At 42.7% G+C, this 25,414-nt stretch overlaps 1 protein-coding gene across 1 annotated transcript in view; it reads right to left on the bottom strand.

Annotated features, from left to right (window-relative positions):
- LOC140494146 (uncharacterized) overlaps positions 1-25,414 on the bottom strand; it is a 37,649-nt gene that overhangs the window by 8,998 nt on the left and 3,237 nt on the right. The window contains exons 2-6 of the mRNA XM_072593198.1: positions 16,970-17,126; positions 16,114-16,247; positions 14,496-14,647; positions 8,868-8,971; positions 428-508 (exon numbers count right to left, since the gene is read on the bottom strand). Coding sequence (XP_072449299.1) covers positions 428-508; positions 8,868-8,971; positions 14,496-14,647; positions 16,114-16,247; positions 16,970-17,126 — 628 coding nt within the window. The remainder of the gene's footprint in view (positions 1-427; positions 509-8,867; positions 8,972-14,495; positions 14,648-16,113; positions 16,248-16,969; positions 17,127-25,414) is intronic.

The following is a 25,414-nucleotide window of genomic DNA, read 5'->3' as shown; positions in this document are numbered from 1 at the left end:
GCTCACACTCCTGTCCAACATTGAAGCAGTCCTACATTGCTAGAGATGCTGCTGTCTTTCTGGTTTGTGTGTTATGTCAGGAGTGTGACATAATACTCCCCACTCGCCTGGATAGGTGCAACTCCAACAACTTCCCCTCCAACACATTCACCATCCTGAATTCATCATTCCTTCAGTGTCGCTGGGTTAAAATCCTGGAATTCCCTCCCTAAGGGCATTGTGGGTCTACCTACAGCATGTGGACTGCAGTGGTTCAAGAAGGCAGCTCACCCCCACTTTCTCAAAGGGCAACTAGGGACAGGCGGCAAATAAATACTGGCCCAGCCAGTGACTCCAACATACCATAATTGAATAAAAAATTATAATCCAAAATAACCAATCCACATTTACTGTATGAAATTATATGTGATGGAATAAATGCCTTTACCATTCAATGGAAACACTTCCATAGATCCCGAAATATCTTCACCTGATCCCACCAACTTCAATAGAGTAAAGTGGCGAATTCCTGATCACAACATTGAAAATGAAAGTGAAATTTATTAATGAAAAATAAACACATAAGATTGACATAATTTTCACTTAGCAGTGCTTGTGGTTGGTGGGAAGAAAATCTAAATTTTTATTTTGTACAAATCTAATTTTGTTTTAGTTGGCAATTAAAAATAAAATCTACAGTCGAAAGTTTGGAGTTGCCAGTCTTAAATAGGGCTTTTAATGAGACCTCCAGTGGAAGAGAAGCTAGGTTTATTTAAGAAGGAGATCAGAAAGGTCGTCATTAAGTGTGTCAGCCAGGCCTTCTGTATTAGAGCAAGTAAAACTATCCAAATTGACAGGCCCAGACTCGATGGGCTGAAGGGCCTTTTTCTGTCGACCTCTACAACTCAGTACAACTTGCAACAGAATGCTAGATTTTGGAGAATAAGAGTGTTGAAAGAGGAAGGAAAAGAGGTGCACTAATGTTCTTGTCTTTTTTAATATTTTCAGCCCTCAGGTATTGATTGTTTCTGTGCTACAGGAGAAGCCAGTTATTTGTCAATATCTGGTCAGCAAGGTTTATTCAATGTTTCAACATAATATGGCAACTGATAGTAAAGTTAACAAAATATTTTTTTAAAAGAGAACTATATATAATGAAATAATCAAATATTAATTTGAACACATTAGAGATGGCAGGATAAGTGATGTGTCCAGCTGCAGCATGTGGGAGTTCCTGGATGCCAGTCTGGTCCAGGACAAACATGCCCACAGCAAGCATTGGGCTCAGAGTTTATGAGCTGGACGCTGAACCAAAGTCACCGCATCATATCAGGGTTGGGAGAACATTACCTGGCCTCTTTGTACAGTTATATTTTATCACATGTCTGATTTGGTCAATGTTCAGCGACAGGTAATGAGGCCGGTAATGGGAGACAGGGCAGGAGCCTCAACCTTTGCAATTGCCCAACGTCAGTGAGGTTCATTCAGCTTGTCTGGACGAGCTAAGTGACCGTGGCATCATGGTACAGGAAGCCATTCGAGAGGTGGAAGCGGGAAGGAATATCAAGGTGATAGAGTCATAAAGCACAGAACTAGGCCCTTCAGCCCACCATGTCTATGCTGGCCAACAAACACCAAATTACACTAATCCCATTTATCTGCACTTGGTCCATCATCAGCTATGCCCTGGCATTTTAAGTGCTCATTCAAATGTTTTTTTAAATGTTATGAGAGTATCTATATCCACCACCCTCTCAGGCAGCACATTCCATATATCTGCCACCCTCTGGGAGATAAACTTCTTTCTCCTATTTCCTCTAAACCACTTGTTCTTCTCAGCCTTAAACACATCTGCCATGGGAAAGAGGATTTCACTCTTTTCCCTCAATCAGTTCCCCTCTCAGCATCCTCTGCTCCAAGGAAAACAAATGCCTAAGCATAACTAAGACATTACATCCCAGACAACATCCTGGTGAATCTCCCCTGCATCCTCTCCAATGCAATCATGTGCTTCCAATAGTGTGGAGACCAGAAATGTACACAGTATTCCACCTGTGGCCTAAACAATGTTTTATAAAGTTGTAACAAGACTTTCTTGCTCCTTTATTCTACACACCAGCTATGAAGGCAAGCATCCCATATGCCTTCTTCATCAGTCCATCTACCTGTGCTGACACCTTCAGGAATTTATAGACTTGTTCACCAAGGTCCCTTTATTCCCCAGTAGTCCTAGGGACTTGTGTATGTCTTTCCCTTCCCTATTAGACCTCCCAAAATGTATCACCTTGCACTTAAACTCCATCTGCCATTTCTCCGCCCAATTTACCAGCTGATCAATATCAGACTGTAGCCTGAGATCATCCTCCTCAGTATAAACAACATCATCAATTTTCGTGTTATATGCAAACTTACTAACTTTGTTCTCTTCTTTCAAATCCAAGTTGCTAATGTACATAGCAAACAGTAAGAGTCCCCCCACTGAACCCTGTGGTACTCCACTCATCACAGGTTTCTCATTACAAAACAAACAAAACCACCATCACTCTTTGCCATTTATTTGCGAGCCAATCTGGATTCAGTTTGGCAACTTGCCTGCGATCCCATCGGCTCTTGCCTTTTGGAATAGCCTCCCATGTTGGACCTTGTCAAAGGCCTTCTTCAAGTCCATGTAAACTACATCAACTGCACTACCCTCATTAATATATTGGTAGTAGCAAAGAGTATAGTGAAGGGATTAATACTGTTCTCTGCAGCCAAGACTGAGAATGCAGACACTGTGCTATTTGCCAGTGCCCAGGTTTCAGGACATCTGGGTTACATAGAACATAGAAGAGTACAACACAGTATAGGCTCTTCAGCCCTTGATGTGCTGATCTATTATCCTACTCCAAGATCAGACTAACCTACAAACCCTTCATTGTACTGTCCTCCATGTGCCTATCCAAGAGTCACTAAAATGTCCCTAATGTATCTGACTCTACTACTATTGCTGGCAGTGCGTTCCACGCATCCACCACTCTCTGTGTAAAGAACATACCTCTGATATCTCCCCTAAAACGTCCTCCAAACACCTTAAAATCATACCCCCTCATGACAGAGATTTCCGCCATGGGAAAAAGTCTCTGGCTATCCACTCCATTTATGCCTCCCATCATCTTGTTCACTTTTAACATGTCACCTCTCATCCTTCCTTTCTCCAATGAGAAAAGTCCTAGCTCCCTCAGTCTTTCTTCATAAGACATGTCCTCCAGTCCATGCACCCTCTGCACCCTCTCTAAAGCTCCCACATCTTTCCTATAATGAGGCAACCAGAATTAACACATTATTCCAAGTGTGGTCTAACCGGCATTCAATAGAGCTGCAGCATAACCTTGCTGCTCTTAAACTCAATCCCCCTGTTAATGAAAGCCAACATACCATATGCCTTCTTAACAATCCTTGAGTGGCAACTTTGAGGGATATATGGACTTGGACCCCAAGATCCCTCTGTTCTGCCAAAATGCCAAGAATCCTACCTTTAACCGTGTAATCTTGGTGGCACAGTGGTTAGTACTGCTGCCTCACAGCACCAGGGACCCGACTTCAATTCCACACTTGGGTGACTGTCTGTGTGGAGTTTGCACCTCCTCCCCATATCTGCGTAGGTTTCCTCTGGGTGCTCCGGTTTCCTCCCACAATCCAAAGATGTGCAGGTTAGGTGAACTGGCCGTGCTAAATTGCCCAGTGTTTAGGGAGGCATAGGTTAGGTGCATGCATTAGGAGTAAAGGTAAGGGAATGGGTCTGGAAGGAATAATTTTAGGAGGGTCACTGTGGACTTGTTGGGCTAAAGGGCTGTTTCCACACAGTAGAGATTCAAATTTGAAACACTCAGTAGGGATTCTAATCTGCATTCAAATTCAACCTTCCAAAATGAATCACTTCACACTTTTCCAGGTTGAACTCCATCTGCCATTTCCCAGCCCAGCTCGGCATCCTGTCAATTTCCCGTTGCAACCCACAACAGCCCTCCACACTATCCACAGGGTTGGAGAGGAATTTGCAGGGAAAGGGAGTGGATCCAGTTGTCGTGGTCCATGTATGTATCAATTACATGGGCAGAGGCAAGAAGGTTTGCATAGTCATTATGAGGAGCGAGGTGACAAATTAAAAAACAAAACCTCAAAGCTCATCGGTATTATTATCGGAGACACGTTCATATTCGCATTGTGCAAATCAGATTAGAGAGATGAATGCGCAGCTGAAAGATTGGTGTGGCAGAAGTAGAATCTGGTTTGTGGGACACTGACATCAGGAAACAGAAGGGAGGCAAGAAATCTGGAAAATCACAATCATCAGAGAAGGGGTATGAGTAAATTAGTGAAGCTGTGGGCTGATAACTGCTCAGGGGGTGGGGACCCTGTGACAGACAGTGTCACTGAGGGGAGGGAATGGGGACCCTGTGATGGTGTCACTGAGAGGAGGGGCTCGGGACCCTGTGACAGTGTCACTGAGGAGGGGGTGGAGACCCTGTGACAGTCAGTGTCATTGAGAGTAGGGGGTGGAGACTCTGTGACAGTGTCACTGAGAGGAGGGGGTGGGGACCCTGTGACAGTGTCACTGAGAGGAGGGGGTGGGGACCCTGTGACAGTGTCACTGAGGGGAGGGGGTGGGGACCCTGTGACAGTGTCACGGAGCGGAAGGGGGGAACCCTGTGACACGATCACTGAGGGGAGGGGGTGGGGGCCCTGTGACAGTCAGTGTCATTGAGAGTAGGGGGTGGAGACTCTGTGACAGTGTCACGGAGCGGAAGGGGGGAACCCTGTGACACGATCACTGAGGGGAGGGGGTGGGGACCCTGTGACAGTCAGTGTCACTGAAAGGAGGGGGTGGAGACTCTGTGACAGTGTCACTGAGAGGAGGGGGTGGGGACCCTGTGACAGTGTCACTGAGAGGAGGGGGTGGGGACCCTGTGACAGTGTCACTGAGGGGAGGGGGTGGGGGCCCTGTGACAGTGTCACTGAGTGGAATGGTTGAGGTGAGGCTGCTTAAACACGGGTAAGGTGAGGATTCTGGTACTTATTTAATACTCTTTAATGTAAGAGCAGTGAATGAGAAGTCAGCCATAGAACATAGAACATAGAACATAGAACATAGAAGAATACAGCGCAGTACAGGCCCTTCGGCCCTCGATGTTGCGCCGATCAAAGCCCACCTAACCTACACTAACCCACTATCCTCCATATACCTATCCAATGCCCGCTTAAATACCCATAAAGAGGGAGAGTCCACTACTGCTACTGGCAGGGCATTCCATGAACTTACGACTCGCTGAGTGAAGAACCTACCCCTAACATCAGTCCTATACCTACCCCCCCTTAATTTAAAGCTATGCCCCCTTGTAATAGCTGACTCCATACGTGGAAAAAGGTTCTCACTGTCAACCCTATCTAACCCCCTAATCATCTTGTACACCTCGATCAAATCACCCCTAAACCTTCTTTTCTCCAAAGAAAACAACCCCAAGTGCCTCAGCCTTTCCCCATAGGATCTTCCTACCATACCAGGCAACATCCTGGTAAACTTCCTCTGCACCCGTTCCAGTGCCTCCACATCCTTCCTATAGTATGGCGACCAAAACTGCACACAATATTCCAGATGCGGCCGCACCAGAGTCTTATACAACTGCAGCATGACCTCAGGACTCCGGAACTCAATTCCTCTACCAATAAAAGCCAGTACGCCATATGCCTTCTTCACTGCACTATTTACCTGGGTGGCAACTTTCAGAGATCTGTGTACATGGACACCAAGATCCCTCTGCTCTTCCACACTACCAAGTAGTCTACCATTAGCCCAGTAATCCATCTTTTTATGACTCTTACCAAAGTGAATCACTTCACACTTAGCTACATTGAACTCCATTTGCCACCTTTCTGCCCAGCACTGCAGCTTCTCTATATCCCGCTGTAACCTGCCATATCCTTCCTCACTGTCTACAACTCCTCCGACTTTCGTATCATCCGCATACTTGCTCACCCAACCTTCTAACCCTTCCTCCAGGTCATTTATAAAAATGACAAACAGCAATGGTCCCGAAACTAGGGAATGACTAGGGAAGGAATAGGTCCAATCAAGGATAGTAATGGGAAGTTGCGTGTGGAGGCTGAAGAGATTGGGGAGGCGCTGAATGAATACTTTTCGTCAGTATTCACTCAGGAACAGGACATTGTTGTCGATATGAATACTGAGGCACGAATAAGTAGAATGGATTGCTTTGAGATATGTAGAGAAGAGGTGTTGGAAATTCTGGCAAGGGTGAAAATAGATAAGTCCCCTGGGCCTGATGGCATTTATCCTAGGATTCTCTGGGAAGCAAGGGAGGAGATTGCAGAGCCATTGGCCTTGATTTTTGTGTCCTCTTTGTCGACAGGAGTAGTGCCATTTAAGGGTAAATCATGGAAGGCAGCACAGCTCATTGGAATGCTCCTCATTTTGAATATGGACAGTCAGGCACACTTCCAGTGTCCAGGAGACAATGTGAGCAGAAAGTTCAACCACAGAAACATGGAAAATATGGATTAAAAGGAGTAGCAATCCAGCCCTAAAGCCTGTTCCACTATTTATTATGATCATATCTAATTATCCAATTCAACAGCCTGTTCCTGCTTTTCCCCAATATTATTTGATCCCTTTAGCCCTAAGTGGTATCTCCTTGAAATCATACAATATTTTGGCCTCAACTGCTTTCTGTGATAGCGAATTCCTCTCCACCCACTGGGCGAAGAAATGTTTCCTCATTTCAGTCCTGAATGATTTACCCTGTATCCTTTGACTGTGACCCCAGCATCAGGACTCTCCTCCCTGCACTTACCCTGTCTGTCCTGTTAGAATTTTCTAGGTGTTCTGAAGTTGAAGACATATACTGTACCTTTAAGAGAGAGTTTGAACGCTGTTCTGAACTGAAAGATCACAAACACCTGTGCATATGAATGCAATCCAGAGTGTATTGGAAAATTGAAAATATGTGACATTTGGCTCTGAAATGGATACCTAAGTTTTGGTTGCTGTTTGACAACAATTTGAATTTAACCAATCAGTTTAAATTATGTCCCAGGATACAAAAACCCGATCAAGTTTGAATTTAATGTTTTACCGACATCGAACCAATGAGTCAATTGACGTTGGGGGGATATAAAATGGGGACATTTTGAAAATTGGTCAGAGAGCAACTGCCATCGAGACAGAAATGTATGGAGAGCTAATATCTTGCTCTTCAAGAAATTAGGAAACACTCTCTGTCAAAGGTACCTTTTCATATGAAACATACTGCTGTAAAAAGAAAGCCGACGACCCAGGGAGATCCTCAGCCAGAAGAAGAAAGACACAGAAAGATGACAGCTGCTGTGTGGTTTTGAAATTAAGTTGATGTAATTTTAATAAGTGTCTTATTGGAACAGCATATTGTAAAAGGGTTGGAGGCAAATAATAAGCCCTTAACAGGAAGATGGCCTAGAGTTGTGAATAGTTGTTTGAGGTAAAAACAATGACTGCAGATGCTGGAAACCAGATTCTGGATTAGTGGTGCTGGAAGAGCACAGCAGTTCAGGCAGCATCCAAGGAGCTTCGAAATCGACGTTTCGGGCAAAAGCCCTTCTTCATCATTCCTGATGAAGGGCTTTTGCTCAAAACGTCGATTTCGAAGCTCCTTGGATGCTGCCTGAACTTCTGTGCTCTTCCAGCACCACTAATCCAGAATAGTTATTTAATGTTCACTTTTAAAGTAAGTTGATGTTATTTTCTTTAAATAGTGGAATTTGGGAGTTCTCTGTCACTCATATTTTAACAGATTATGAGGCAAAGTGAACTTTTCTGAGTGTCTGGTTTAATTAACAGAAGGATTCACTGCCGTGTTGTGACAACAGCTTCCTATGAGATCCCCCTTATTCTTCTGAACACCACCCAAATATATTCCTAACTGGTTGAATCCTTCCTCATAAGTCAGTCCCACTTTCCCAGCGTGGTAAACATTCACTATACCATAGCAGGAACATCCTTCCTCAGACAAGAAGACCAAACTACCTACAATATTCCAGGTGTGGTCTCACCAAGGCCTATACAATAGCAGCAAGACATCCCCACTCCTCTACTCGAATCCTCTCACTATGAAGACCAATGTACCATTTCCCTTCTTCATTGCCTGCTGCAGCCGCATGTTTACTTTCAGCAAATGGTTTACAAGGACACCCAGGTCTCATTTCCCTCTCTCAATTTATAGCCATTCAGATAATAATCTGCCTTCCTGAATTTTACTACCAAAGTGGATAATCTCTCAGTTAGGTGCATCTGCCATATATTTGCGCACTCATTCAACTTGTTCAAAAACACTGAAGTATCTCTGCATCCTCCTCACAGCTCAGCCTCCCACCCAGCTTTGTGGCATTTGCAAGGGTATGGATATTACATTTTGTTTTCTCACTAAATCACAAATACACAGTATATTGTGAATAGCTGGGGTTATAGCACTGATCCCTGTGATATCCCATTAACACTGCTTGCCATTCAGAAGAGGACCCATTTACTCCTTCTCTTTGTTTCTGGTATGCCAACCAGTTTTCTGTCCATCACGATAAAAATCCCAATCGCAGGTGCTTTAATTTTCACACCAATCCCTTGTGTAAATTGACTGGATTTAGTGGAGTGTATTTTGAAATGCCTCTGCAGGAGGAGACCAAGCCTCCTGGACTAATCTGCCAAAGCCATCTGGGAGGAGTGAAGCGTCGAAATCCCCTAAGACTCCCGCCAACTGGCACATAATCTCTTGGTGAGAAAGTAAACAAAATGGCTATCCTCTCTGTCAAGGGGCTACTAAGTGAAAGGAGATGGAGGCCGTAATACTGAAGCAACTTACCCAGATTGCAGGCCTGGCCATGTAATGCTGTGAGCTGCTGTTGAAATGCCCATTCTTCTTCAGAAGGAGAGGAAATGATCAACATTCTCCGTTTCCACAGCAACCTAAGAATCACATTGTCAATGTGAATTGTACATACCCTTCAATAAACTTTCTTCTTTCAAATTACATTGAAGTGATGGAATACTAGACTAATTTAATAAGCTAAATAAGTTCTGGTCCTTCTAGGGTTGCTAAGCAAAGTTTTCAATCTAGATTATGGTATGCAATTCCAGCAGATCAATAGTTTGGAGGTGGCCTAGTTAGGGACAAAACGCACAAACAAATAAATTCAGTGGCAATACATGCAGTGAAGCAGCTGGGTTTACATTCTCATCTCTGAGGGCAGTGGGTCCTTGTTAATGTACAGTTAGGGATCTCACATACCACCCCAGGGGTCGGTTAAGTCAGTTGGCTGGACAGCTGCAGAGTGACACCGACAGCACAGGTTCAATTTCTGTACTATTTGAGGTAATCATTTACAACCTCATGCCTTGCCTGAGGTAGGGTGACCCTCAAGTTAAACTATCTCTCTCGAATGAGAGAGCAGCCCTATGTGACAATGGCAGTTTTACTTTTGTTTTATTATGTATTTGAAGCATTGAATATTAGAATCCAAGGGGCATGGCAACTACACTCAACCATCAACATCCAGACCATTGCAGTGATACTGACAATATAAGTATTTGGATTAAAAATCCATGAAAACACAATCTTAGCCCATTGAGGTTTCAAGGTGAGCTGTCAGGTTACTTAGATTCATAGAGATGAACAGCACAGAAACAGACCCTTCGGTCCAACCCGTCCATGCTGACCAGATATCCCAACCCAATCCAGTCCCACCTGCCAGCACCCGGCCATATCCCTCCAAACCCTTCCTATTCATATACCCATCCAAATGCCTTTTAAATGTTGCAATTGTACCAGCCTCCACTACTTCCTCTGGCAGCTCATTCCATACAAGGTTGCTCCTTAGGTCTCTTTTATATCTTTCCCCTCTCACCCTAAACCTAGCCCCTCTAGTTCTGGACTCCCCGACCCCAGGGAAAAGACTTTGTCTTTTTATCCTATCCATGCCCCTCATAATTTTATAAACCTCTATCAGGTCACCCCTCAGCCTCTGATGCTCCAGGGAAAACAGCCCCAGCCTGTTCAGCCTCTCCCTGTAGCTCAAATTCTCCAACCCTGGCAACATCCTTGGAAATCTTTTCTGAACCCTTTCAAGTTTCACAACATCTTTCCGGTAGGAAGGAGACCAGAATTGCATGCAATATTCCAACAGTGGCCTAACCAATGTCCTGTACAGTCACAACATGACCTCCCAACTCCTGTACTCAATACTCTGACCAATAAAGGAAAGCATACCAAACGCCTTCTTCACTATCCCATCTACCTGCGATTCCACTTTCAAGGAGCTATGAACCTGCACTCCATGGTCTCTTTGTTCAGCAACACTCCCTATGACCTTACCATTAAGTGTATAAGTCCTGCTAAGATTTGCTTTCCCAAAATGCAGCACCTCATATTTATCTAAATTAAACTCCATCTGCCACTTGTCAGCCCATTAGCCTGTCTGATCAAGATCCCGTTGTAATCTGAGGTAAGTTTTGCTGTCCACTACACCTCCAATTTGGTGTCTTCTGCAAACTTACTAACTATATCTCTTATGCTCGCATCCAAATCATTTATATAAACGATTAAAAGTAGTCGACCCAGCACCAATCTTTGTGGCACTCCAGTGGTCACAGGCCTCCAGTCTGAAAAACAACCCTCCACCGCCACGCTCTGTCTTCTACCTTTGAGCCAGTTCTCCCTGTATTCCATGAGGTCTAATCTTCATCTTTCTTGCATCTCTGGCTTCAGTGCCATATCCAGAATATGTTTAAAGCATTCAAATTCATTATTCACAGTGGCAACTGGTTTGTGTATTTTATAAAGAAGTAATACATGGGATATCTGGATTCGCTGGTATGGTATTTACTGGATAGTAACCCACAGGACAAGGTGAGTGTTACAGAGATATTGCTTCAAAACCTTTCACATCAGTTGGTCAAATCTAAATTCAATGAATAAAAATATGCAATTGACCACAAGTCTCAATAATTGGTGACCATAACAACTAACATCAAATTTTTGTTTTGTAAAAGCCCTTTCATTCACTAATGCCCTTTAGGGAGAGAAATCTACCATCCTCGTGTGGGTCTGCTTACAAGTGACTCCAGACCCACAGCAATGTGGGTGACTCTTAACTGCCCTCGCAAATGCCCTAGCAATGCATTCGATTCAAGGAATGAGCAACAAGTAAGACCATAGGATGTCACTGCAGAAGTAGGCCATTCAGCCCATCGAGTTTGCACCACCATTCAATGAAATCAAGGCTGCTCTGATAATCCTCAACTCCACTTTCTTGCCTTTTTCCCAGAACACTTGGTTCACCTACCGATTAAAAATCCACCTATCTCAACCTTAAACATATTAACCAATCCAGACTGGACAGCCCTGTGTGGTAAGGAATTCCTCAGATTCACTACTGTCTGAGAGGAAAATAAAACCCTCCTCATTTCTGTCTTAAGTGTGCAACCCTTTCTTCTGAGATGATGCCTTCTGGTCCTAGCTTCTCTCACAAGGGAAAACAATTTCATAGCATTTATCCCCTTTAAAGGAGAATCTTGTATCTTTCCATAAGGTCTCTTCTCATTCTTCTGAATTCTAATGAGTACAGGCCCAACCTACTCAACCTCTCCTCAGAAGGAAAATCTCTCCATATCCAGAATCAATCCAATGAACCTTATCTGGACCACCCTCAATGCCAGTATTCTGTTCTTTAGATAAAAAGGGACCAAAATTGTTCACTGTATTCCAGTTGTGGTCTGACTAGTGCCTTTGTACAGTTTTATCAAGATCTCCCTAACTTTATATTCCATTTCATTTAAAATAAAGGTCAACGGTCCACTTGCCTTCCCCATTACCCACTGATCTTGCTTGCTAGCTTTATGTGCTTCAAGCATGAGGGTCCCCAAACCCCACTGTGCCACTACATTTTCAGTATGTCCTCCTTTTAATAATACTCAACTTTTCTATTCTTCCTGCTAAAGTGCATAATCTCATATTTTTCCCCATATTACATCCTATTCAACAATCATTTAACCCGTCTTCTCCTCTATAGATGATTTGTGTCAACCATCTACTTGCCTTCCCAACTCTTTTTGGGTCATCTGAAAACTTGGGCTATAGTATATTCAGAGCTGAAAATGTGTTGCTGGAAAAGCGCAGCAGGTCAGGCAGCATCCAAGGAGCAGGAGAATTGATGTTTCGGGCATGAGCCCTTCTTCAGGAATCTGAAGAAACGTCGATGCCCAAAATGTCGATAACTACTGCGCTTTTCCAGCAACATATTTTCAGCTCTGATCTCCAGCATCTGCAGTCCTCATTTTCTCCTATAGTATATTCACCTTACTTATCCAAATCATTACAAAAATTGCAAATAATTGTGGGTCCAGCACTGATCCTTGTGGCACTCCACTCCACAAGGTGCCATCGAGAAAATGACCTCTATATCCATCTGTCTTCTATTAGTTAGCCAAACCTCTATCCATCCTAATCTAATAAACCATATCTCCAATATCAAGGGCTCTTAACTTGTTAAGACCATAAGAAATAGGAACAGGAGTAGGCTATTCATTTTTATATATTTAATGTAGCTATTACCATCCATTTTTATATTACTTGCTAATTTCTCTCGGTTCATTTTTTTCCGTTGTTTAGATTCGATTACTTACAGTGTGGAAACAGGCCCTTCGGCCCAACAAGTCCACACCGCCCCGCCGAAGCGCAACCCACCCATACCCCTACATTTACCCCCTACCTAACACTACGGGCAATTTAGCATGGCCAATTCACCTAACCTGCACATCTTTGGACTGTGGGAGGAAACCGGAGCACCCGGAGGAAACCCACGCAGACACAGGGAGAACGTTCAAACTCCACACAGTCAGTCGCCTGAGGCGGGAATTGAACCCGGATCTCTGGCGCTGTGAGGCAGCAGTGCTAACCACTGTGCCACCGTGCCGCCCATGTTTGGTCATGTTTTCTTGCATTTTAAAACTTTTCCAATTTTTTAGCTGTTCACTAATCTTTGCCATATTGTATGCTTTTTCTTTCAATTTGACACTATCCTTAACTTCTCTGGTTAACCATGGTTAGTTTGTTCTCTTCCTAGATTCCTCCTTCCTCACTTGGATTTAATATTGCAGTGAGTCATGAACATTTTTTTAAACATTTGCCATTTTTCCTAAACCTCCTTTCTGCTGACCTCCTTTCCCTGTTTACACCAGCCAGCTCTGCCCTCATTCCATTAGGTTTACATGCTTGTGCCTTGCCAGGGACACCCACATCTCATAAGAGAATACTGAATAAAAGTGGGACTGCAGATTAATGGGTGGGTACAGTCAATGATGGGGGGAGATTGTATACAGGGTGTAGATCCCCTGGAGGGGATTAAATGGAGGTAGAATCTATAAAAGGATAGAGTATGAAAAGAACTGTGCAGCATTGGGGTTAATGGACTTACTAATTTCTACTTGATGGTTTCTTGTGTTTTATGTCGACTAAGGAAATAAGAGATGTTAATGTTAAGGGTGGAGGAGATCATCCTGCAGCATATTAAGGGTTGTGTTGAACCCATATACAAACACACACTATATATGGATATAAGTTAGCTCGCTGATCTGGTTTGTTTTCAGACATTTCATCACCATGACTTGGTAACATCATCAGTGAGAGTCTCCGGTGAAGTGCTGGTGGTATGTCCAGTCTCTCTACCTATAGGTCTTGGTTTCTTAAGGTTAGTGATGTCAGTTCTGGTTTTTTTCCAAGGGAAGGTAGATGGGGTCTAAATCGATGTGTTTATTGATGGATTTCTGGTTAGAATGCCAAGCCTCTAAGAATTCTTGTGCGTGTCTTTGTTTCACATATCCTAAGATGTGTGTTTCGACCCAGTCAAAGTGGTGTCCTCCTTTATCTGTATGTATGGAAACTAGTGATAGTGGGTCATGTCTTTTGGTGGCTAGTTGACGTTCATGTATCCTGGTAGCAAGTTTCCTGCTAGTTTGTCTAATATAGTGTTTATTACAGTTCTTGCATGGTATTTTGTATCCATACCTACAGACAAAGAAGGACACCACTTTGACTGGGACAACACACATATCCTAGGACAGGCGATAAAAAGGCACGCATGAGAATTCCTGGAGGTCTGGCATTCTAACCAGAACTCCATCAATAAACACATCGATTTAGATCCTATCTACATTCCCTTGGAAAAAAAAGAAATGACATCTCACCCACCTTAAGAAACCGAGACCTACAAACAGAAAGGCAGGACATACCACCAGCGTTTCACCAGAGGCTCTTACTGATGATGTTACCTAGTCATGGTGACAAAACGTCTGAAAATAAACCTTCCCGCTCAGCGAGCTAACTTACATCCATATCATCAACCTGACCTACACATCTTCTCAAAAGTCACTAATATATTTATATGCTGAGCACGTACACATATGTATAAAAGAAAACCATGATGTTTACACATACCTGGAAAGAAATTTGTTGATGTTGACCTCCCTGTTGTGTTCGATACAGGTGACACCATTTTTCTTTTCTTCCTCAATCTCTAGCCGCCGAGAAGGCAGTGTGTCCACATAATTCACTAGAATCTTAACAGGGATAGGGACATCGAAATATTGCTAGATGGGGTGGAAAAAAATAGGAATATAAAAAAGGAGCAGTCACTATATGAAAGGTGCATTAATATTGTCCTGATGAATGAAGTATTACCACACGTATTGTCAACATATAAATAAATGTTACTGCATCAGGAAAATAGAACAAACTTAACAGTTACCAGCTATTAGCAGCACCAAGACCACGTCAAGGCCATTCAGCCTCTCATAGCTACTCTCCTCATTGATTAGAACATGGCAGGTCTACACTTCCATTTCATTTCCCCACCTTTGCTCTACATCACTCCAACTTGCTCTGATCAACAGCTTTTGGGGGAAAGAGAACTAGATTTCCATGGTCCACTGCACCAATACATGATTCCGACCTTTGCTCCTTATCGATCGAGCTCCAAGTTTAATGATTGTGCCTTCTGATGAGAAATTCTCACCAGAAGAAATAATTTCTTCCCTGATCAGTGGGTTACACTCTCGTCTTGGAGCGAATGTAGCCAGACACAATATTGCGGGATAAGATGGTAAACCAAGATCCAGTCTGCTCTCAAAGCCGGAAGGGCTGCAGAGTTCTCCTAGGTGTCCTGACAATATTTATCTCTCAATCAATCTCACTAAAACCAATTTGCACTGTCATTATTATGTTGCTGCTTGTGGGAGTTGGTTATGCACTGACTGGGGCCTTTTGTGCATCTTTGCAGGAATCAGGCTTCAAAACATACATCACTGACAGAAAGCACATTTGGGATTTGTTTTGGGGTCATGCAAGGCTTTAGATAAACATGTCTTTGTTTCGATCTCAGTGACTTGGCCTACATTCCTCCCTTACAAAAGACAACTATTTATTCATTTCTTAGTTGTTTGTGGGATTCTGCAGTGTATAGGATTTTGGCAAAGAAGGAATGTTGATTACAGATTCAAGTCTGGATGATGTGTAACCTGGAAGGGGTGTTGCAGGTGGTGGTGTACCTATGCACCTGCTGGCCTCATCTTTCTATGGGGTAAAGATTCTGGATTTAGAAAAGCTGCTGAAGAAGTCTTGGTGAGTTGTTACTGTGCATCTTGGAAATGGTAGACATTGCTCTTTACATGCACCATTAGTGGAATGGAGTGGATGTGGAAGGCGGTGAAATGGAGTGTCAATCAGGTGGGCTGCTTTGTCCTGGATGGTGTCAAGCTGCTGGAGTGGGGAGTATTCCATCACATTCCCAACTTGTGCTTTGTAGATGGTGGACAGGCTTAGGAGAGTTAGGAGGGGAGTTACTTGCTGCAGAATTCCCAGGCTCTGATCTGTTCTTGTCATCACCATAATTATATAACCAGTTCAGTTCAGCTTATATGTAACACACATAAAATGGTTCAGGACATACCTGAGAGATCATCATAATGTGCTATATAAATGCAAGACTCTCCTTTCCAAATAGATTAGAATGAAATTATTTAACATTAATATTAAAGCATAAAATACCAGTTCTCACCTTAACTTGCATATCATAATCAACCAGAACCATAAAGAATTCATCAAATGACATCCCAAATTCTCTTCGTAGCTGAGCAATCAGTTCAACGATGGCAGATTCGGAAACTGGATTTTCAAGTGCTAATTCATTCTCTAAAATAGAGAAGTGAAAAGATATATTCAGGAAATGTGAAGTGCACAATGCTTCTTTTGTTTCTTGTCTAAATTAACTTTCCCTAATGTTCAAGGCCACCCATATGAACAAGGAGCAAGAGTAGGCCATGCAGCTCCTCAAGCCTGCTCCACTATTCAACAAGACCCCGGCTGATCTGTTCACATTTCGAATTCCACATTAATAACTCAAAGGGACAAAAGCTTAAAGGGAGCATGCCCTGCACAAAGATTAATGGAAATGTGGAACACTCTGTCCCAAAAAACTGTTGGTGCTGGGCTCAGTTAGAAATGAAGAAACCAAGACTGACAGGTTATATTGGCTAAACACTAAAAGAACTGTCGCAAGGTAATATTGTTAAGCTGCAATCAGCCATTACCTAACTGAATGAAAGAATAAGCTCAAGGGACTGAATGGCTTCCAGTTCCCAACTTTCCAAAATGGTCCCACGTGTGCTGCATGCTGCAGGTGAATAGTTGATTGTAACTCAGTGTCAAGCCTCATGTGGATTGAAGGGATTGGGACAGCAGAGAGTAACAGGAGGGGTGTTAGAACAGAAGGGGTGTGGGAGGTGGAAGAAACAGGGATATTGGAAGGTTAGAATCAGGAAACAAAAGGATGAAAATGGTTAGAATTGGGTAGGGGGTGATGGATGAGCCTCTCACAAGGAGTAATGGGAAGTATTTTCTGAGCTGACACTCACCATTCTGATAATGCTCCACCGTCAGGGTGCTGTTGGATTGTGAGCCCAGGATAGCGATCATGCTGAACTTTCGGACAGCTAACTGGCATAAGTGCTCCAGGTACTCATCCCTTTGGTGTATGTAGAGCTTGCTGTCTTTCCTGGGTGCTGTAATAAGCTGTCATAACACAATAAGGTGCATCACACAAAAGTATTATACCTGAGTCAGTGGCCAGGTGAGGAATTCAACTCAACATTTAGAATCTCACAAAAGCAGCAGCGGGGAGTATCTCTGCCTCTGGGTCAGAAACTCCAGGTTCAAATCCCACTCCAGGATTTGTTGGCCAAGAAAGGTACATTCATAACTCTTCCAAACAGGTCAAATATCAACTTTAAGATCCTTCCCACCCATGCAAACGGCAGGAAGTAACAGCAGGAGAGACTCCTCTATTCATGGGAAGAAACTTGGAGATTCTATCACCACTAACTGCTGTTCCAGAACTACAATGTACATGTAAAACTGCCTCCAAGCTCTGCCAGTGGCAAAGATTATGAAGATGTGCGTGGGACCTGCCTTTAGGTAGAGCATACAAGAATTCCATTCACAAACTAAATTACTAATTCGACATATTAAATATTATTATTTATCACTGTGATTTGGGTGCCGTTAGCAAGTCTCACCTTAGCTGCCTTTGAAGAGGGGGTAGTGAGATCAATTTTTTAACCACTGCAGTCTAATGTACTGTATTGTTGAAGTGATTAGCTAACTCAGTTCAGAATCAAACATAACAGAATCAAAAATCAGGCCAGAATGGGTAAGAGTACCGTTCCAAAAAGGCATCAGTAAACCAGTTAGATCTTTACAACAATGTGACAAGTTTATGATCACTTTGACTGGTACCTGCAGTGTTTTAATTCAGTTTTGAAATTTCATATTAGTTATGTTCATCACATTGCCCTATCTGCCTCCCCTCAGTCATCATACTAAAAGATTGAACCAAAAGACAGTTATGCGAGGTTTATATTGAAAATAGCACAAATACCAGGACATATTAGAAGACAGAGGGTGGTGGTGGAGGGTTGTTTTTCAGACTGGAGGCCTGTGACCAGTGGAGTGCCACAAAGATCGGTACTGGGTCCTCTACTTTTTGTCATTTACATAAATGATTTGGATGCAAGCATTAGAAATACAGTTAGTAAGTTTACAGATGACACCAAAATTGGTGGTGTAGTGGACAACAAAAAGGGTTACCTCAGATTACAACAGGATCTGGACCAGATGGGTGAATGGGCTGAGAAGTGGCAGATGGAGTTGAATTCAGATAAATGCGAGGTGCTGCATTTTGGGAAAGCAAATATTAGCAGGACTTATACACTTAATGGTAAGGTCCTAAGGAGCGTTGCTGAACAAAGAGACCTTGGAGTGCAGGTTCAATGCTCCTTGAAAGTGGAGTTGCAGGTAGATAGGATAGTGAAGAAGGCGTTTGGTGAGAGTATTGAGTACAGGAGTTGGGAGGTCATGTTGCGGCTGTACAGGACATTGGTTAGGCCACTGTTGGAATATTGCATGCAATTCTGGTCTCCTTCCTATTGGAAAGATGTTGTGAAACTTGAAAGGGTTCAGAAAAGATTTACAAGGATGTTGCCAGGGTTGGAGAATTTGAGCTATAGGGAGAGGCTGAACAGGCTGGGGCTGTTTTCCCTGGAGTGTCAGAGGTTGAGGGGTGACCTTATAGAGATTTACAAAATTATGAGGGGCACGGATAGGGTAAATAGACAAAGTCTTTTCCCTGGGGTTGGGGAGTCCAGAACTAGAAGGCATAGCTTTAGGGTGAGAGGGGAAAGATATAAAAGAGATATAAGGGGCAACTTTTTCACACAGAAGGTGGTACGTGTGTAGAATGAGCTCCAGAGGAGGTGGTGGAGGCTGGTACAATAGCAACATTTAAGAGGCATTTGGATGGGTATATGAGTAGGAAGGGTTTGGAGGGATATGGGCCGGGTGCTGGCAGGTGGGACTAGATTGGGTTGGGATATCTGGTCGGCATGGACGGGTTGGACTGAAGGGTCTGTTTCCATGCTGTAAACCTCTATGACTCTATGATTCTATATTAAAATTTACTGTTTCATTAACATGCCTGAAGCAAGAAATTATTGGTACTCAACAACATAAACATAGTAGCGAGTTTTAAAAAGATTTGTAGCTCAGCTTGAAGTGCTGGATGTAGGTTTGCTTGCTGAGTTGGAAGGTTCGTTTTCAGACATTTTGTCACCATACATCTTCAGTGACCCTTTGAATGAAGCACTGGTGGTGTAGCCACTTTCTATTTATGAATGACTGACTGCCAGACTACTCAGACCCCTTGGCATCATTGTAGCCCACAAACTCACCAACACACTAAAACAGCAGCTAGTGAACTTGAAAGATCCTGTACAGACAACAAGCAAACTAATGTTATTTACAAAATACTGTGCAAGGACTGTAATAAACACTACATTGGACAAACAGGCAGAAAACTAGCCACCAGGATACATGAATGTCAACTAGCCACAAAGCAACATGACCCACTCTCACTAGTATCCTTACATACGGATGAGGAAGGACACCACTTCGATTGGGACAACACATCCATCCTCGGACAAGCCAAACAGAGACATGCACAATAATTCCTAGAAGCATGGCATTCCAAACAGAACTTTATCAACAAACACATTGACGTGGATCCCATTTACCACCCCGAGACACAGAACCATAGGAAATGACGTCACCACAGGAAATGAAATCACCAACCCAAGGAACCTCAACATATAAACAGGAAGTGGACCACACCACTAGTGCTTCATTCGGAGGCTCATGGAAGATGTTACCTAGTATGGTGACAAAACATCTGAAAACAAACCTTCCAGCTCAGCGAGCAAACCTACATCCACATAAAAATACTATTTAAATGCAAGTTAACATGCAAAAACTCAAAAATGTCAGTTAACCATGGCTAACAAAGGAAGTTCAGGATTGTAAAAGATTAAAAGAAAAACCTTTGAAGTTTCCAGAAATAACAGTTAATCTGACGATTGGGAGTTTGTTTTTGCAATGCAATGTAGGAGGATTAAGAATCTGACAATGAAAAGGAGAATAGAAGATGAATGCAATCTAGCAAAAAACACAAAACCAGACTGTAAAAGCTTCTCTAGGTGTGTAAAAGGTAAACGTTTGGTTAGAACGAATGTACGGTCTTCACTGGCAAATTTTCAGGATAATTTACAATGGGGAGTAGAGAAATGGCAGAGAAGAAAAATGATTACTTTTTGTCTGTTTTAGTTCAGCAAGTTATCAGAAATCTTCCAGAACTAGAGATCCAAGAGACAAAGGAGAATGAGGAGTTGAAAGAATTTATGACAGTAAGAAGACTGTACTGGAGAAGTTAATGGGACTGAAAGCTGATAAATCCCCTGTAACTGATTTTCTATGTCACAGAGAGTGGTCTGACACTTTTGATCACCTGCAGAAACTTATTATTCGACAGTTCACTCACACCATTTGTCTGATATTTTGATCTCTCTGCCTATAAATTCTGCATCTGTGTGCCTCTGTCTCACTTCACCAGAGGTGGGGGCTGCACTACGAAAGCTTGTGATTTCAGATAAACCTGTTGACTATGACCTGGTGTTGTAAGACTTCTGACTGTATCCCAGAATGCTGGAGAATGTGGCTGTGGAGACACTTGGTGCATTTAGTGACTATCTTCCAAACTTCTTGACATTCAGAAATGATCCTGTGGATTGCAAGGTAGTGATCCCACTAGTTAAGAAGAGAGTGAGAGAGAAAACAAGGAACCGCAAGCCTGTTAGCTTTACATCAATAATAGGGAAAACGATAGAGTATGTTATAAAGGATGTAATAAATAAATGTTTGGATAATAATTATGTGATTAGGCAGAGTCAGCATAGATTCGCTGGGAATGAACATTTGATGAACTTGCAAGTTTTGGAAGATGTTATGAACAACGTTGATAAAGGAGTGTCAATTAACATAGCATACTTAGATTTTCAGAGCATTTTGATAAAATCTTCCACCGGAGGTTAGAAAAATTAAACCACATAGTTTAAGAGGTAATATACTGGCATGGATTAATGTTTGGCTACAGGTAGAAAACAGCAAATATGAATAAATGGGTTATTCCCACATTGATAGGATCAAAACTTGAGCTCCAACTGTTCAAAATGTATAATGATGATTTGGAGGTGGGAGCCAAATGTAATATCTCCAAATTTATGACTGATCAAATCTAGTGGGATTATGTGTTTTGAGGAAGATGTAAAGTGAAGCTTCATGAAGATTTAGTTGGTATAGTGAATGGGCAAATAACATGGCAGACAAAATATACCAGGTGAGCACCCCGGATTCCCGAAATCGCTTTCCGCAGATTCAGCTACCCATGGTTTACTGCAGCCTGAACATATTATAGGTAGCCTTCTGGAACCAGGGACCAGAAGGCTGCCAGGAAGGGAAACTTCCCACTTAGATGAATAGGTTTGCTTCTATCCACGGTTTCGGGCTTTCATGGTAGGTCTTGGAACGTATCCCCTGCAGATTCAGGGGGACTACTGTAATGTTGAAAATGTGAAATTACTCACTTTGGTAGGAGAAACTGATTTGTAGAGTTTTTTTAAATGTTAAAAGCTTGAAAGCTGTGGATGTACCAAGAAACCCAGGAATTGTTGTCAATAAGTTACAGAAGACTAACATGCAGGAGCAGCAAATTATTACAAAGGCTAATGGAATGTTAGTCTTTATTGCAAGAAAATTTCAATGGAGTACAGTAGTAAAGACTTGTTTCAATTGTATGGGAGCTTGGTTAGACAGCACCGAGAGTACGGTGTACAGTTTTGGTCCCTTTCTCTCAGGAAGGATCTTATTACCACAGAGGGAGGGTTCACCAAACTTGTTCCCAGGATGTCGGCACTGTCCTATAGAGATTGAGCAAACTGGGTCTGTATTCTCTAAAGTTTTAAAGAATAAGAGATGATCTCATTGAAACCGACAAAATATTTAAATGGAGAGACAGGGTAAATAAGGCAAGATATTTCGTCTGGTTGGGGAGTCTAGAACTAGTGGCACAATTTAAAATAAGGGGGAATGACACTTAGATCCGAGATGAGGGGATTTTTGTTTTACTCAAGAGGGTTGTGAACCTTTGGAAATCTTTTTCCCAGAGGATTGTGGAAGCTCAGTTTTTGCGTATGTTTAATGTAGAGATTGATAGATTTCTGATTACCTATGTGGATGTTGTGGCTAAAAGATAAGGTTAAGGCTAATCCAAAGAGATTCTACAAGGACATTAAGAGCAAAAGAGCAACTAGGGAGAGAATAGAGTCCCTTAAAGATCAATGAGTTTATCTACATTTGGAATCACTGGAGGTGGGAGAGATATTAAGCGAATACTTGGTGTCAGGTTTTACTGTGGGGAAAGACATAGAGGCTTAGAATTCTGGGAAATATATATTGATGTCTTGAAAATAGTCCACATTACAGAAGAGGAGGTGCTGAAGGTCTTATAAGCCATAAAGGCGAATAAATCTCAGGGAGCTAGTCAAGTGTATCCCAAGACATTGTGGGAAGTTCGGGAAGGAATTGTGGGACCCCTAGCAGAGATACTAATCTCATCTACAGCCACAGGTGAGATGCCAGAGGACTGGAGGGTGGTTCATGTTGTGCCTTTATTTAAGAAAGACTGTAAGGAGAAGCCTGAAAACCATACACTGGTGAATCGGACATCATTATCGGTACTTTGTTGGACAGGATTCTGAGAGATAGAATTTACATGGAGAGGCAAGGCCTGATTAGGGATAGAGAGCATGGTTTTGTGTGTGGGAAATCGTGTTTCACAAACTTGACTGAATTTTTTGAGGATGTAACCAAAACGATTGAGAGGGCAGAGCAGTAGACATTGGCCATATGGACTTTAGTAAGGCCTTCGGCAAGGTCCTATGTGGTAGACTGATTAATCAAAGTTCGATCACGTAGGATTCAGGAAGCTTGTCGATTGGATACAAAATTGGCTTCACAATAGGAGACAGAGGGTGATGGTGGAGGGTTGTTTTTCGGACTGGCGGTCTGTGACCAACAGTATTCTGCAGGGATCAGTGCAGAGTTCACTGTTGTTTGAAGTTTTTTCCCTTTACTCCTACACTCCTGCCATATGGCTGTAGTGCTTATTTTTCCACACTGCACCATGTTGTGTATGTGTAAGTGCAGGAATCCGTGAAAACACCATGTACAAGATAATTTTATTCAACATTTCCACCACCAGGAAAACCACCCACGTGGCTAGGAAACCGATCAACAGCAAAGCTCAATAACAGCAAGGCTTACATGAAAGAAAGAAATGAAGTTGGGGGGGGGTAGGGGTCAAATCAAAATAGAACTGGAGGGGAAATAAAGCACTCCACTCTGCCATTGTTATTTGTCCTTTACCTAGATTACTTGGATGAGAATTTAGGAATGGTTAGTAAGTCTGTGGATGACACCACAATTGGTGGTATAGTTAACAGTGAAGGAAGTTATCGAAGATTACAAAGGGATCTTGATCAATTGGGCTACTGGGTTGAGAAGTGACAGGTGGAATTTAGTTTGGATAAATGCGAAGTTTGCATTTTGGTAAAACGAACAAGGGCAGGACTTATACAGTTAATGGTAAGGCCCTAGGTAGTGCTGGATTAGTGGTGCTGGAAGAGCACAGCAGTTCAGGCAGCATCCAACGAGCAGCGAAATCGACGTTTCGGGCAAAAGCCCTGATGAAGGGCTTTTGCCCGAAACGTCGATTTCGCTGCTCGTTGGATGCTGCCTGAACTACTGTGCTCTTCCAGTACCACTAATCCAGTATTTGGTTTTCAGCATCTGCAGTCATTGTTTTTACCTAGGTAGTGCTGTCAAATAGAGAGACCTCAGGATTCAGGTACAAAGTTCTTTGAAAGTTATGTCAGAGGTAGGCAAGGTGGTTAAGAGGGTCTTTGGCACACTTGCCTTCATTGTTCAGATCACTGAGAATAGGAGTTGTGATGTCATGTTGAGGTTGCAAAGGGCATTGGTGAGGCCACTTTTGGAGTAGCATTTACAGTTCTGGTCACCCCGCTATAGGATAGATATTATTGAATTGGAGAGGGTTTTGAAAAGATTTGAGGATGTTGCTGGGGCTGAAGGGTTTGAGTTATAAGGATAGGCTGGGACTTTTTTCACTGGAGCTTGGGGGTTTAAGGGTGACCTTATAGATGTTTATAAAATCATGAGGGGCAGAGGGAAGCGAAATAGCAAAGGTCTTTTCCCTAAGGAGGGGTAGTTCAAAACTAGAGGGCATATTTCTAAGATGAAAGGAAAAAAAATTAAAAGGGACCTAAGCGGCAACTTTTTCACACACGGTGGTTCGTATGTGGATTAAATTGCCAGAGGAAATGGTAGATGTAGGTACTGTTACAACATCTAAAAGAATTTGGATAAGTACATAAATGGGAAAGAGTTAGAGGGATATAGGCCAAACACAGGCAAGTTTCGTTGAGGGAAACTTGGTCAGCACAGAGAAACTGAACCAAAGGGGCTGTTTCCGTACGATATGATTCTATGGATCTATGACTAACATATTGAACAGTTTGATCAGTCGTGATCGTATATGAATGGCAGAGTGGGCTCAATGGGCTGAAAGGCCTAATCCTGTTTCTATGTTCCTATTACAAAACACTCCCCAATGTCCTTCAAAACAAAAGTGCCAAGCCAATGTAAAAGAAATTAAGTTTAAAAACTTGGCCAAAGGTTTCAAAGATCTCAAAGCACAAGAGCTTAAAGAGTGATTTCTAAAGGATGAGCCTGAGCAACAGAAGATTCAGCTGTTTATCAGAACAGTGCAAAGAAGGTTCTCTAGATTGACTCCTGGCATGAAACAGATGCGACAGCATCAGGAGAACAGCCTATATCCTTTACATTTTAGTAAAATGAGAGGTGATCTCATTGAAACATAACAAATATTGAGAGTGTTTGACAGGGTAGATGCTGTTTGCCCTGGCTGGAGAGTTTAGAACACAGGATCACAGAGATTTCTTCACTCAGAAGGTGGTGAATGCTCAGTCAGTAAATCATAGAATCCCCACTGTGCGGAAATAGGCCAGTTGGCCCATCAAGTCAACACAGACCCTCTGAACAGCATCCCATCCTATCCTATCCCTGTAACACTGCATTTACCACTGCTGAGTTACCTAGCCTGCACATTCCTAGGGAAATTTAACATGGCCAACCTAACCTAACCTGCACAAATTTGGACTGCAGGAGGAAACCAGAACATCTGGAGGAAACCCACCTAGACACAGGTGAAATAGCTCTACAGAGGCCAGTATCCAATCACCAATTCACCTTTTATTTACACATGATCTTAGGATCCCTACAGTGTGGAAACAGGCCCTTTGGCCCAACAAGTCCAC

The sequence above is a fragment of the Chiloscyllium punctatum genome, chromosome 2 (genome assembly GCF_047496795.1).
Source record: "Chiloscyllium punctatum isolate Juve2018m chromosome 2, sChiPun1.3, whole genome shotgun sequence".
Lineage (NCBI taxonomy): Eukaryota > Metazoa > Chordata > Chondrichthyes > Orectolobiformes > Hemiscylliidae > Chiloscyllium > Chiloscyllium punctatum.
This window is presented reverse-complemented; position numbering and strand designations above follow the sequence as displayed.